This window comes from Pelodiscus sinensis, chromosome 2, assembly GCF_052426305.1.
Source record: "Pelodiscus sinensis isolate ZL-2025 chromosome 2, ASM5242630v1, whole genome shotgun sequence".
NCBI lineage: Eukaryota > Metazoa > Chordata > Testudines > Trionychidae > Pelodiscus > Pelodiscus sinensis.
Genome location: NC_143053.1, coordinates 256,042,018 through 256,054,507, shown reverse-complemented (window position 1 = coordinate 256,054,507; position 12,490 = coordinate 256,042,018). Strand labels below are relative to the sequence as shown.

The 12,490-nt window shown below is 52.3% G+C and overlaps 1 protein-coding gene across 1 annotated transcript in view; it reads right to left on the bottom strand.

Moving 5' to 3' along the window:
- Positions 1-9,398, bottom strand: part of WNT9A (Wnt family member 9A) — a 67,319-nt gene extending 57,921 nt beyond the window's left edge. The window contains exon 1 of the mRNA XM_075922962.2: positions 9,237-9,398. Within this exon, the coding sequence (XP_075779077.1) occupies positions 9,237-9,331 (95 nt within the window). The 5' untranslated portion in view covers positions 9,332-9,398. The remainder of the gene's footprint in view (positions 1-9,236) is intronic.
- Between the last annotated feature and the right edge of the window lie 3,092 nt (positions 9,399-12,490).

Below are 12,490 nucleotides of genomic sequence, written 5' to 3'. Positions count from 1 at the left end.
CTCCCCAGGCAGTTTATTCCAGCCTTTAACCACCCTACTAGGAAAAGATTCCTAAGATCCCCTTGCTCCTGTTTAAGCCCATTGTTTCTTGTCCTATCCTCAGAGGCCAAGGAGAACAGTTTCCTCCTTGTAACAATTTTATGTACTTGAAACCAGCTATGTCTCTTTAGTCTCTTCTAAACTAAAGAATCCCCATTTTCAGCCTTCCCTCAACTCGTTTTCTAGAGCTTTAATTGTTTGTTGCTCTTCCCTGGAGCTTCTCCAATTTCTCCACATCTTTCTTGAAATGTGGTGCCAGAACTGGACACATTTCAACTGAGGCCTAATCAGTGCAGAGTAGTGGAGAAGAATGGCTTCTCATGTCTTGCTCACAACACTCCTGTTAATGTGTAACCACAGGGGACCTCTGGAGCTGAATATAGGAGTCTCTCCCCTCTGAGCTAAAAGTGAGCTGGCTCCCACCCAGCCCATGCTGTAGAGATCTCTTGGTCTTACAATGCAGTGGTACCTAGACCACAGCAACAGTTAACCCACACACCTGGTGTGGTTACTGATGCATCCTAGAATCATGTTGGCTTTTTGCAAGTGTCTCATTTAGCTTATGGTCAGTCCACTATGACCACTAGATCCCTTTCTGCATCAAACCCCCCCCCCCCCCCCACACACACACACATTCCAGCTCTGACCAAACTTAATGCTTTCCTTGCATTTATTTCCATGGAGTAGGAGCAGAAGAAACAGTGTCTTGAACTGATGTCCCATAGGAAAAAGGAACTAGGGAAAGGGTGAGATTCTTTAGCCCCTCTGGGATTTTTGACTGTGCTCCTTGTTTGGATTCCAAGACCACACATTTGGGTCTGGAGGACTGCTGCTAACTCTTCCTGGACCACTGGGGGTCTTTCAAACTGTGCCACGGGAGCCTTAGACAGTGCTGAGACTTGTTACAACCATGCCCCTGGCCGGATTCCAATCTGGAGAATTGTATTCTGCCTAGGTCAGTCCCAGCCAGCTGTAGCTTCAACTGGCTACAGCATTCATCGCTTGCCCTCAGAGCTCGTTTTTCTAAACAGCTGCTGCATTTCACACTTATCACTCAGCCAGGCCTGTAGTCACGGGTCATCCAGAGTTAGAAGCCCTACAGGGCAACCCCTTGGCTCCATGTACCACTTCCCCTAGGTCCCACCCCCCAGCTCACATCAGCTAGAGAAATTCCCTGAATGCAAAGGCAATATCAGCATAGTTTTTAGCATTTTTCCATTGTGGTGCCAGTTGCCAGCGTCAGACTCCTCAGTGTTGTTCGTTACCCAAGATGCATAATCCCCTCCACTGTAGCAGGTATCTAGACAATAGTCTAAAGTGGTGTCCCCCCGTCCCCCCATGAGTCACAGTAGCAGAATCAAGCAATTCAAGTTTTACAGGACAACACTTCATGACCTGCCAGGACGGAAGTGCTGAGACACCAGCAAGTGGTTCTCAACACCGAACTGGCTTTTGTTTTCCTGCTCCACTCATGTTGCAACAGCACCTCCCAGCTGTGTGCAGTAGAAGCTAGGGGGGCTTAGAACAGGGGTTAGCAATGGTTTGATAGGGGACCACTCCAAGATTGGGGACCACTCCAAGATTTTGGAAAGGGGTCAAGGGCCACTCTATGGAGTGAGTGCAGGGTCTGGGACAGAAGTTGGGAGCAGAAAAGAGTGTGGAGCTTAAGGGGGAGTTTGGGCAAAAGAGAGGGAGTTGTGACCTGGGGCAGGGTCCAGGAGGGGATTCTGACCTGAGGCAGGGGCACAGGAGGGGTGCAGGGTCTGGGAAGCAGGCTCTGGCCAGGAGGTGCTATCACTGGCCAGATCACTAGCTGGCTGTGCATGTGATTGCACTGAGGGGGAGGGGTAGATGCGCCACATGGTGACCCCACCCCCTGACAAGCTCAGCTCCCATTGGCCAGAAACTGGCTAATAAGAACTGCAATTTTGTTGGGGCAGGTGCAGTGCGCTGAAGCCCCTCCCTCACAGCCCAGAGCAGCTAGCCACGTGGAGCCACACTGCTCCCTACAGGGGTGGGCACAGGCCTGATCGAGACATGGTAGGCGAATCCAGCCCTCAGGCTAGCTCTTGCCCAGCCCTGGTATAGAACATCCTCAGGCACACTGAAGGAGTCAGCCTGCATCTGGGATCAGAGAAAACATTCCAAGCAGCAAGGGTCTTCTTGTGCTGGCCTGTGACCTTACCCACCTGTCCTCAACTCTAGGGGGACACAAGAATATTAGAACAGCCATGTTGTGCCAGAAAAGATCTATCTAGCCCAGTACCCTCCCTGTCTGCCAACAGTGACCCATGCCAGATGCCCCAGCAGGAGACAACACAGGTAGTCACCATGTGATCCCTCTCCTCTCACCCATTTCCAGACCAACAGAGGCTAAGAACACCATTCCTACCCATCCTGGCTAAGAGTCATGGAGGTTAGGTCCATCAGTGGCTATCCAGCTCTTTTTTTGAGCCCTCTTCAAGTCCTAGTCTTCACAACATCCTCTGCCAAGGAGTTCCACAGGTTGACTGTGCGCCAAGTGAAAGAAAACTTCCTTTTGTTTTAAACCTGCTGGCTATTAATTTGTTTAGTGGCCCCTAGTTCTTATATTGTGGGAACAAGTAAATATGATGGTGTGTAAAAAGTGAATAAGGCTAAGTTTAGACTTTCATATCCCCTTAAGCTTCCTTTTCTACACTGAAGAGTTCCAGTCTTTTAATCTCACTTCATATCAGACCCATTCCAAACCCCTCATTTGTTGCCCTTTTCTGAACCTTTTCCAATGCCAAGAGATCTTTGAGAGGAGGCAACCACATCTGTATGCAGTATCCAAGCTGTGGGCATCCCATGGTTTTATATAGAGGCAATAAGAGAATAGGACAGAATATCTATCCCTTCCTAATGATTCTCAACTTGGTTTGCTTTGCGACTGCCACTGCACACCAGAGGGATGTTTTCTGACAGCTATCCACGGTGACACCAAGATCTCTGCCTTGAGAAGTTGTAGCTAAGTTACTGCCCGCCCCCCCATCATATTGTAGAGTTGGGATTGTTTCTCCCCCCACCCCAAATGTGCAATAATGTTGATAAATGTGACGTAACGGGGCAACGAAATGGCAAATGAACTGTAATTTGGGGAGATCTTTGGAAGCTATAGCTTGCCATGCAAAGCGCATTGGCCCACAAGGTTTACAAAGAACATGGGCTCTGTTAAGTTGACCACCACCAGCACCTTTCAGAGACAGTGGTAAGTCCAGTTCAGAGACAAAATGAGTCCCACAGGACCTCACAGCCTAACCCATTCGGGCATACGTTCTCGTGGGATGCAGCTTCCTTCAGATACATGAAGTGGAAGCTTCAGTTGCCAGGGATTTAGAGATCCTGAGAAGGACAGAATCATCTACCCCATATGAAGCTGCACAATGTATTTGACAGGCATGGGTGTTTCTGCCGACTGTCTCAGACTGCCTGAAGTGCGGCACAAAACTCAAACTGCAGCCCTATCAGCACAGAGTAGATTCTTCCATTTAAAGACTCACATATACCCCCAGAGTACTAGCTGGGCTCCCTTGGGCCATGTCTGTTTTCCCTCGCTAAGGGCTAGAGTCGGACTCTGGGGCACCACATCTCCCGAAACAGGCTTGGTCACTCTCCCCATCTAATCACATCAGGTGACTGACACCTGCCTCCCCTTCCCCAAGTGAAAGAGACTTGGGATTTAGAGGGACGATCGAGACAAGATAATCTGCTATAGATTTGCCTCCAGTCACACTGCCCAAGTACGGTAGTGTGTTGTAGCCATTGCTGTGTAATGGAAACAAGACAGTGCTTTCCAAGGGGGACCACCAGGGCTCTGCCAGAGGACAACTCCTCTGTCTTGCTCAGTTCAAGGCAGATTCTTTGCATGTGCACAATGCAAGGAGCTGCTGCACATGCATCAGGAAAACTAGGACTTCATTTTCTCCCTCCCTCTGGGCCTGGCCCTAGGGCAAAGCGATGCCTTGGGCCCTGTGCTGCCGAGTATTCACCATCCACTGGCCAGGCCCGGGGCCCTGCTCCCAATGCCCAGCCTTGGGTCCCACAAACCCTGTGGCCGGGGTCTGCCTCCTTCTCCGCTTTGCAGGTACTCTGGAAAGTCTCTCAAGGTCCCACCTCAGGAGGGGCCTTCTAGCAGGACACTATCCTTATGGCAAAGCCAGCCTGCCACTTCCATAGCATCTGCCTCTGCAAAGGAGAGAATCTCACGAGCATGTAGCCATTCTGCATTTCTCCCCAGTGGGGCTAGTTACCCACCCTTTGGGAAATGCTGAAAGCTCTCCCTGACCAGCAAATTTTGGTAGAATGCAGTGGAGGGGGAGATAGGGGGGAGACAGCAGCCTCCACAGCTGTCTCAATTCCTTCTCAGACAGTGGAACGGAGCAGCCCAGTTTGGAGGTCCCAGGGACATCTGTTTCCCACAGCTGCCTGCACTTTGCCTCTCTCCATGTGGAGACTTTAAAGAGTTGCTGCACCACTAAAGGCTCCCCCGAGAGGAATGTGAATGGCCAAGAGTGGGGTCTTGATGATTGGGGTGGTCTTTGAAGGCCCAGTGTGATTCACACTGGTGCTGCCAAAGCAGCTGGCCTGGCGGTTCATTGGTGTAGATCTAAGACACCAGTGGAGGGCATGTTGGGTCATCTGGTGCCGATCGAAGAATGGGACAGAAGATTCCTGCTGGAGACGAGTGAGAACTCTGCAGTACAGCCCTAGTCCAGCAAGACCCACGCCACTGCATTTGCTAAAGAGAAGGATCTCACATTAGCCCATGCTGCCCCACTGCCATAGGCTAAGCTGTGCTGCCTGGCAGGGGATACATGGGCACATGATCCATGGGTAGCTGAAGACTAAAAACCTCATGTAAGACAACAGCCTGGCAGCAGCTGCTACAACAGGTCCCAGTAACAGAGCTTAGTGCCTGCTACTGTATTACTATCTGAGTGTGACCAAGAGCCCTGCTGTGGTTCCACCAAGGCAGAGCTTCCGTTTTCAGCCAGCCACACAGTGGGGACACCTGTACTAAGCACACCCAAAGTTTAACCATCTCTACACGCCAAAGTGTGCATGGTGGTAGATTAGCCAGGCCCGTGAACCCCAGGATTGAATATTCTTCTGGGTGCAAGTAGGCTCAGGGAGCCTGATCTCCCCTTCAGCCCTCTTAAAGCACAAAGAGGGGATTAGCAGCAGAGGCGAGTCACTTGTAGCACTCAAACCAAACAGAAGATGCCTCATTAACATAAGCCAGCTTCATTTCACACCACAAAATCCAAAGGATCCGGGCTGCTCATCTAGCAGGAAGGAACAGCTAGCAACCTCCCTCAAGAGGGGCAAGAATCAACCCCACAGCTGGAGAATTCAGGCAGGAACACAAGCATCCTTGCGCTCAGCAGTGCAAGAAACTCACAAGATCAAGAGGGGAATCAGCCCCTGACAATTCCAATGTGAACTGTGCCCTGTCTCTTGACCCCCCAGCTATTAATTTAAGTGCCTATGATCTCAACTGACTGTTGGTGGCTGGATTTAGGAACAGCCACGCCTAACAGCTGCAATAGGCTGCCCAATCCACCACAACAGCAACAAGGCAGGATTTCAACTGATCCTCGGTTTTGGAACAATCCCCAGACAGTAGGTGAAGTAAAGCCAGAAGGCAAGTGCAGTCTGCTAGTCTAGAGGATGCAAAAGGTGGTTTGTAGAATGCAGAGACATTTTGGTGCACATGCAGGATTGCAAGATCCCAACCAGGAAAGCCTCACAAAATGAGAGGTCTTACTGCATGAAGCTAGCCCAGGAGCCTTGCAGGTGTTCAATAGCACAGGTTTGGGAAGAGCCATGCAAGCAACACCTGGCAAACTTCTCAAAACTGCAGCACAAGATACTAGACAAGTCTAAGTGCCAAGAGCAATTACTACTGAAAGAAGAAAGCTCCGGAAGCCCCTTACTAGGCATTGTGTGGTGCTAGAGTCCAAATACACCAGACAGTCTACATTCACTAGACGATCATGTTTGTTTACTGAAGGGGTTCCTCCCATCCCACTCCACCCTGCTCCTTCTCTCTACTACAAGCTGAGCCCATTTCAAATGGATTTGGAAAGATAAGAAACTCCCCAGACACTTGGAGCAGAGCTAGCAAAGTTAACAGCATATGGAAGACTCCCAAATAACTTCAGAAACTAGAGGAAAGTCTCCTCAGCAGCAAGATCAACTTGTCTCTAGTTTTAGTCCAGTGAATAACGCTATGGGAAGCAAAGCCTGGAGAGATTGATAGTGCATCGATCAAGGGAAACATCAGGTCTTTGCATGCAGAGGTAAAGCAACAGAAGAAACCTGATTGGAGAAGGTGTCCTTTTCCCTCCTGTCATCGGTAGACGCCAATTCAGAATATGGAGAGAATGGATCCTCCCAGAGAAGAGGAAAAAACCCAATGCTTTCCCATGAAACTATTTTATTTTCTTTGAGAACAGGATACACCTGCAAATCTGCCCTAGTCCAGTCCCCTCCAACTCCTAAGGCTTCATTAATGGGTTGACGGAACCCTCTGCTGGTGCAATTGTGAACTGCAAGTTGTCAACTTGGTAGGGATGGGGGCGGTAACAGGTGACAAGTGCAGGGAAGTCAGACCCATGCTAGAAGCACACCAAAGCCACACAGCAAGATAGGAGATCGAGACACCATGTACCCAAGAAAATGTGTCTTGAAAGACAGCAATAAAGAAAGGACCTGCCACAAGCTTGCAGTTACAGGGGGCTCTGCAGACTGGAGCCTTCAACAAGCTAGAAGTGGCATGTAAGGACAAGGACAGCTGTAAAGCCAAAAACCCCATGCCATGCTGTTCTTTAGCTGAAGACAAGGCGGCAGCTGCTGTTAAAACCCCTTATTGCTCTGATCTATACCAGCATACCTTGGTCAATCCTGCCCTTTAAGAGAAGTTAATACATCAGTACCAGAATAGTTGAACCAGCTAAATTGTGTGCAAACCAGAGGGGAAAATCCCAGTTCAAGGACTATTATTAAACCTACACATTGAATTGCAAGACCTACAGTGTCAAGAAAAGCTTGTTTTTGCTGCTCTTTGATTTCCAGCCCAAAAAGTGCACCTCTATGCTCAGTAGCAATGATCTGACATTGGATAGAGAACAGGGCAGTTCTGGGGTCTGGTGCACAAGGATTAGGAGTTATTTTCCCATGAAGACAGTTTGTCAACATCTGGATTTTGCAAGTGCTTTTAATAGTCATTAACTTGGTGGGAAGAACTATAACTCAGGGGAGTAAAACAAATGAGTTTATCCCATAGGAGGGCTTCCCATGTACTGCAGATCTGGACAACTGTAAAAACAAAAGCCGTATCTAGCCAAGTGTGCAAATCCCTGCCGCCTTCCCCTCTCATGCAGGCAGCTTTAATTGAAATGGACTTTATTTTCACAAGCAGATGTGTGACTTTAAAGAGCAGCTCCATTAAAAAATCCAAAACCCATACAGGGAAGAGTTAGAGCCAGGAATAACTGGATCCTCCGGATGGGCATACAAGTGTGACTTACCACTGTCTAATAGGTGCCCTGAAGTTGCATTGTATGCAGAAACGTGAGGGAAGGGGAAACCACAAACAGGAGGAAAAAGTGTCAGCTTGCAGCCTGCGCTGTTACCGCCACTAAACATCACACGGGAACGACAAAACAAGACTCCAGAATCAGCACAATTCTTTTAACAAAATAAACCCATTTCAAACGCGATCCCAGCCAGTCTGCAAGGAGAGATTCAAAGCAGACGCCAAATACAAGAGCAATAACTATAAAAGTGGGGGGAGGGACTCTCCCCTCAACACAAACAAACAGCTCCCAAGCAACAACCTGCAGCTTCTGGACTCGCGATGATTAATGACAACCTGGAAAATGCAGGAGGAGAAGCCTCGAAACCGGGCAGGTCGCGAGATTTAACGCCGCGTTTACATGAAGTTCCCGGAGCTGGGGGACTGGATCGGAGCAGAACCGGGAGCAGCCTTCGCTACCGCTGGGGGGGGGGGGGGAGCGGCGGGGCTGTCCCGGGTTGGACCCACACCCCTGTTTCTCCCGTCTGATTCGGCCGGCGCCCCTCGCCTGGCCCCTGCAGCCAGCTGATCGCAGTTACAAGAACGCCCAGAGAGTGACTCAGGAACCAGGGGGAGAACAAAATCGCCCCAAGCGCCCTTGGGGAATGCGGGGGGGGGGGGCGCAAATCTCTCATACTGGCCGGGGCGCAGCGAGAGAAGGGGGCATTTGCAGACCTTGCACCACCAAGACAGGAAGCATCCTCCCCCTCCAGGCGAGGAGACCGGCACCTTCTGCCAGGCGCTTCGCAAGCAGCCCCGGGAGGAGGGAGGGGCCCCTGCGACCTGCTCCCAACCGAAGGGTCCCGGGACTCGGCGAGTTGCGCCAGGCGCGCAACAGAGAAGCAGCTTCCAAGGGGGGGTGCAAGGTGCAGCGCGCGGGGCAGCTCAGAGCGCGCAATGGCCAGTGGCGAGGTGAGGTGCCCGGGGGCGCAAGGGGAAGCAGCCTTGGGGGAAGCTACCTTGGGGGCCCTCAGGAGAAGGCAGCCTTGGGGGGGCTGCAGGGAGAAGAGCTACCTTGGGGGGAACAGGAGGAAGCAGCCTTGGAAGGAGGTGGGGGGCGCGGAGGTGGGGTGCACGGGAGGTGCCGGAGGAAGCTACCTGGAGGAAGGTGGGGTGCAGGGGAAGAAGCCGTGGCTGGGAAGTGGGGGGCACGGAGGTGGGGTGCACGGGAGGTGCCGGAGGAAGCTCCCTCGGGGGGCGCAGGAGAAGCTACCTGGCGGAAGGTGGGGTGCAGGGGAAGAAGCCGTGGCTGGGAAGTGGGGGGCGCGGAGATGGGGTGCACGGGAGGGGCCGGAGGAAGCTGCCTTGGGGGCGCAGGAGAAGCCACCTGGAGGAAGGTGGGGTGCAGGGGAAGAAGCCGTGGCTGGGAAGTGGGGGGCACGGAGATGGGGTGCACGGGAGGTACCGGAGGAAGCTGCCTTGGGGGGCGCAGGAGAGGCTACCTGGAGGAAGGTGTCGTGCAGGGGAAGAAGCCGTGGCTGGGAAGTGGGGGGCATGGAGGTGGGGTGCACGGGAGGTGCCGGAGGACGCTCCCTCGGGGGGCGCAGGGGGAAGCCGCCTGGAGGGGCAGTGGGGGCGCCGGGGGCCGCGGACCTACCCGAAGTAGGCGGCGGAGGGCCGCGGGGCGCCGCCCAGCAGCACTAGGAGCGCGCAGGCGGAGAGCCATCCCAGCAGGCGGTGTCCATCCAGCATCTTGCTGCGGCGCCAGGGCTGATCATCTCGTTTCCCCGCAGAGCCCGCTGAGGCTCCGGCCGCCCGAGCCGCCTTCTTATAGCCGGGGAGGCAGCGAGCGCCCAGCCGGGAGCGGGGCGGGGCCGCGGGGCCGGCCCAGCTGGGAGGCGGGGCCACGCCCGCAGGCCACGCCCACCGCCGTGCGGGCTCCGCGGGAGGGGGCGGGGTTAGGCGCTCCGGCTCCGCCCCCTGGAGGGGCAGGCACGCGGGAGGGGGAGGCGGGACGGGCGCAGCTGTAACGGGGCAGGCAGAGAACTAGCGAGCGGGGCGGGGAGCGAGCGGGGGAGGCAGAGCGAGGGTGTGACAGAGCCGGGGCGTGAGTGCAGTTGTGCACATGAGCACCAGCATGATGGGAATGAGCGCGAGCATCAGCTGTCTGAGTGTGCTTGTGCACACGAGCGTGAGCATCAGCTGTCTGAGTGTGCTTGTGCACACGAGCGTGAGCATCAGCTGTCTGAGTGTGATTGTGCACACGAGGATGAGCATCATCTGTATGAGGTGATTGTGCACACGAGCGTGAGTATCAGCTGTGTGAGTATGCTTGTGCACACGAGCGTGAGTATCAGCTTTGTGAGTATGCTTGTGCACACGAGCGGGAGCATCAGCTGCCTGAGTGTGCTTGTGCACACGAGCGGGAGCATCAGCTGTCTGAGTGTGATTGTGCACACGAGGATGAGCATCATCTGTATGAGGTGATTGTGCACACCAGCGTGAGTATCAGCTGTGTGAGTATGCTTGTGCACACGAGCGGGAGCATCAGCTGTCTGAGTGTGATTGTGCACACGAGGATGAGCATCATCTGTATGAGGTGATTGTGCACACCAGCATGAGTATCAGCTGTGTGAGTATGCTTGTGCAAACGAGGGGGAGCATCAGCTGTCTGAGTGTGCTTGTGCACACGAGCGTGAGCATCAGCTGTGTGAGTATGCTTGTGCACACGAGCGTGAGTATCAGCTGTGTGAGTATGCTTGTGCACACGAGCGTGAGTATCAGCTGTGTGAGTATGCTTGTGCACACGAGCGGGAGCATCAGCTGTCTGGGTGTGATTGTGCGCACAAGCATGAGCATCATCTGTAGGAGGTGATTGTGCACATGAGCGTGAGCATCAGCTGTCTGAGCATGAGCATCATCTGTATGAGGTGATTTTGCACATGAACAGGAGCATGACTGTGCACAGGAGAGTGGGCATCAGCTGAGAATATGATTGTGAGCTTGATTATGCACATGCGCGGGAGAATCAGGTGCATGAGCTTGACTGTGCTCATGAGCATGAGAATCACATGAATGAGCATGACATTCAGGTGTGTTAGCATGATTGTGCACCTGTGTGTGGCGTGCGGTATGCTTGTGTGGAACTGCAGGCATGAGAGAGACATGTAAAAGTGTGGCTGCCTGCAAGATTGTGCATGTGGAACGTCACTGTGCACAAGGGGTCTGTCATGCCTAAACGAATGGAGCATGTGAGCTTGTGGACACGAGTGTGTAATGTTAGCATGAGCATGAGTATGATGGATGTGAAAAAGTGAGAGTCACAGGAAGCCTGCACAAGTGAATAAGCTTGAATGACCAGGAGCATATGGTGCATGCGTGTGACTGACACACAAAAACTGAACACACGTATGTGCGTGAATGTTTTGGTGTTGTAAGAAGGTTCAGGAACATGGGGGTTATACACCAATAGATTATTTTTTGCATGTGTAACATGCACCTGTTAGAACTGCCAGATACGTAGGCTACGTCTAGACTGGCATGATTTTCCGCAAATGCTTTTAACGGAAAAGTTTCCCGTTAAAAGCATTTGCGGAAAAGAGCATCTAGATTGGCATGGACGCTTTTCCACAAAAGCCCTTTTTGCGGAAAAGCGTCCGTGCCAATCTAGACGTGCTTTTGCACAAAAAAGCCCTGATCGCCATTTTAGCCATCGGGGCTTTTTTGCGGAAAACAGTACTGTGCTGTCTACACTGGCCCTCTTGCGCAAATGATTTGCGCAAGAGGGCTTTTGCCTGAATGGGAGCAGCATAATATTTCTGCAAGAAGCACTGATTTCTTACAGTAGGAAGTCAGTGTTCTTGTGGAAATTCAAGCGGCCAGTGTAGACAGCTGGCAAGTTTTTCCGCAAAAGCAGCTGATTTTGCGGGAAAACTTGCCAGTCTAGACACAGCCATAGGATATAAGAACAATCTAAATAACACAGTCATGAAATTGGCAGTATGCCAACCAATTAAAAAGAAATTCCTTGAGCTCCAAATAGAAAACAAAGTGTTCTGGGGTTCCCAACTTTGGGGAGCTACTAGGCCTTTTTAACAAGACTAAAATCTGGACCCTATTGTGACGGGGCAAGCCAACTCCGCACTGAACTCTCAGGCTATGTCTACACTGCAGGGTTCTTGTGCAAATTGCGGAAAAAGGTCTTGTGCAAGAGCGTGTCCACACTTCCATGTGCTTTTGCGCAAGAGTGTCCATGGCAATGTGGACGATCGCTTGTGCAAGAAAGCTCTGATGGCCATTTTAGCCACAAGGGTTTCTTGCGCAAAAGTCCCCTGTTGCCTGTCCACACATGCCGTTTTGCTCAAGAACTCTTGCGCAAGAGGGCTTATTCCTCATGGGGAGAGGAATAACTCTTGCGCAAAAAGCCCCGTGTTCTTACGCTTTATTGTACTTTTTCTTGCATAAGAATGGGCTTGTAGTGTGGACGCTGCACAAGTTTTTGCGCAAAAATGGCTGGTTTTGCACAAAAACTCTGCAGTGTAGACATAGCCTCAGGGTTTAGCCGGGTTACCCTGGCTAAAGGAACCCTGCCCCCACAACCGTGCTGGGCATGCTCAGTTTGTAGCCCAGGTATAAAAGCCTGGATTTGACGCTCAGTCTTGGCTAACTGCCAGAGAGGAAGGACCTCAGAAGGGAGCTCCTGGCCCATACTAGCCAACTGTCCAGAGGACAGACAGCAGAGACTCTACTACCAGTCGGGATGTCCCCACTGCTGTCTATGAGGGAGAAGCTACCCCTGGGGAATTAGAGGACCCAGCGAGCATGTGGGCAGATACCCCACTGGACCAGGTAGGAAGTGGTCCAGGGAGGGTGCAGGAGCAGCCTCTCCTGCCCTGGGATTCTCAGCGCATT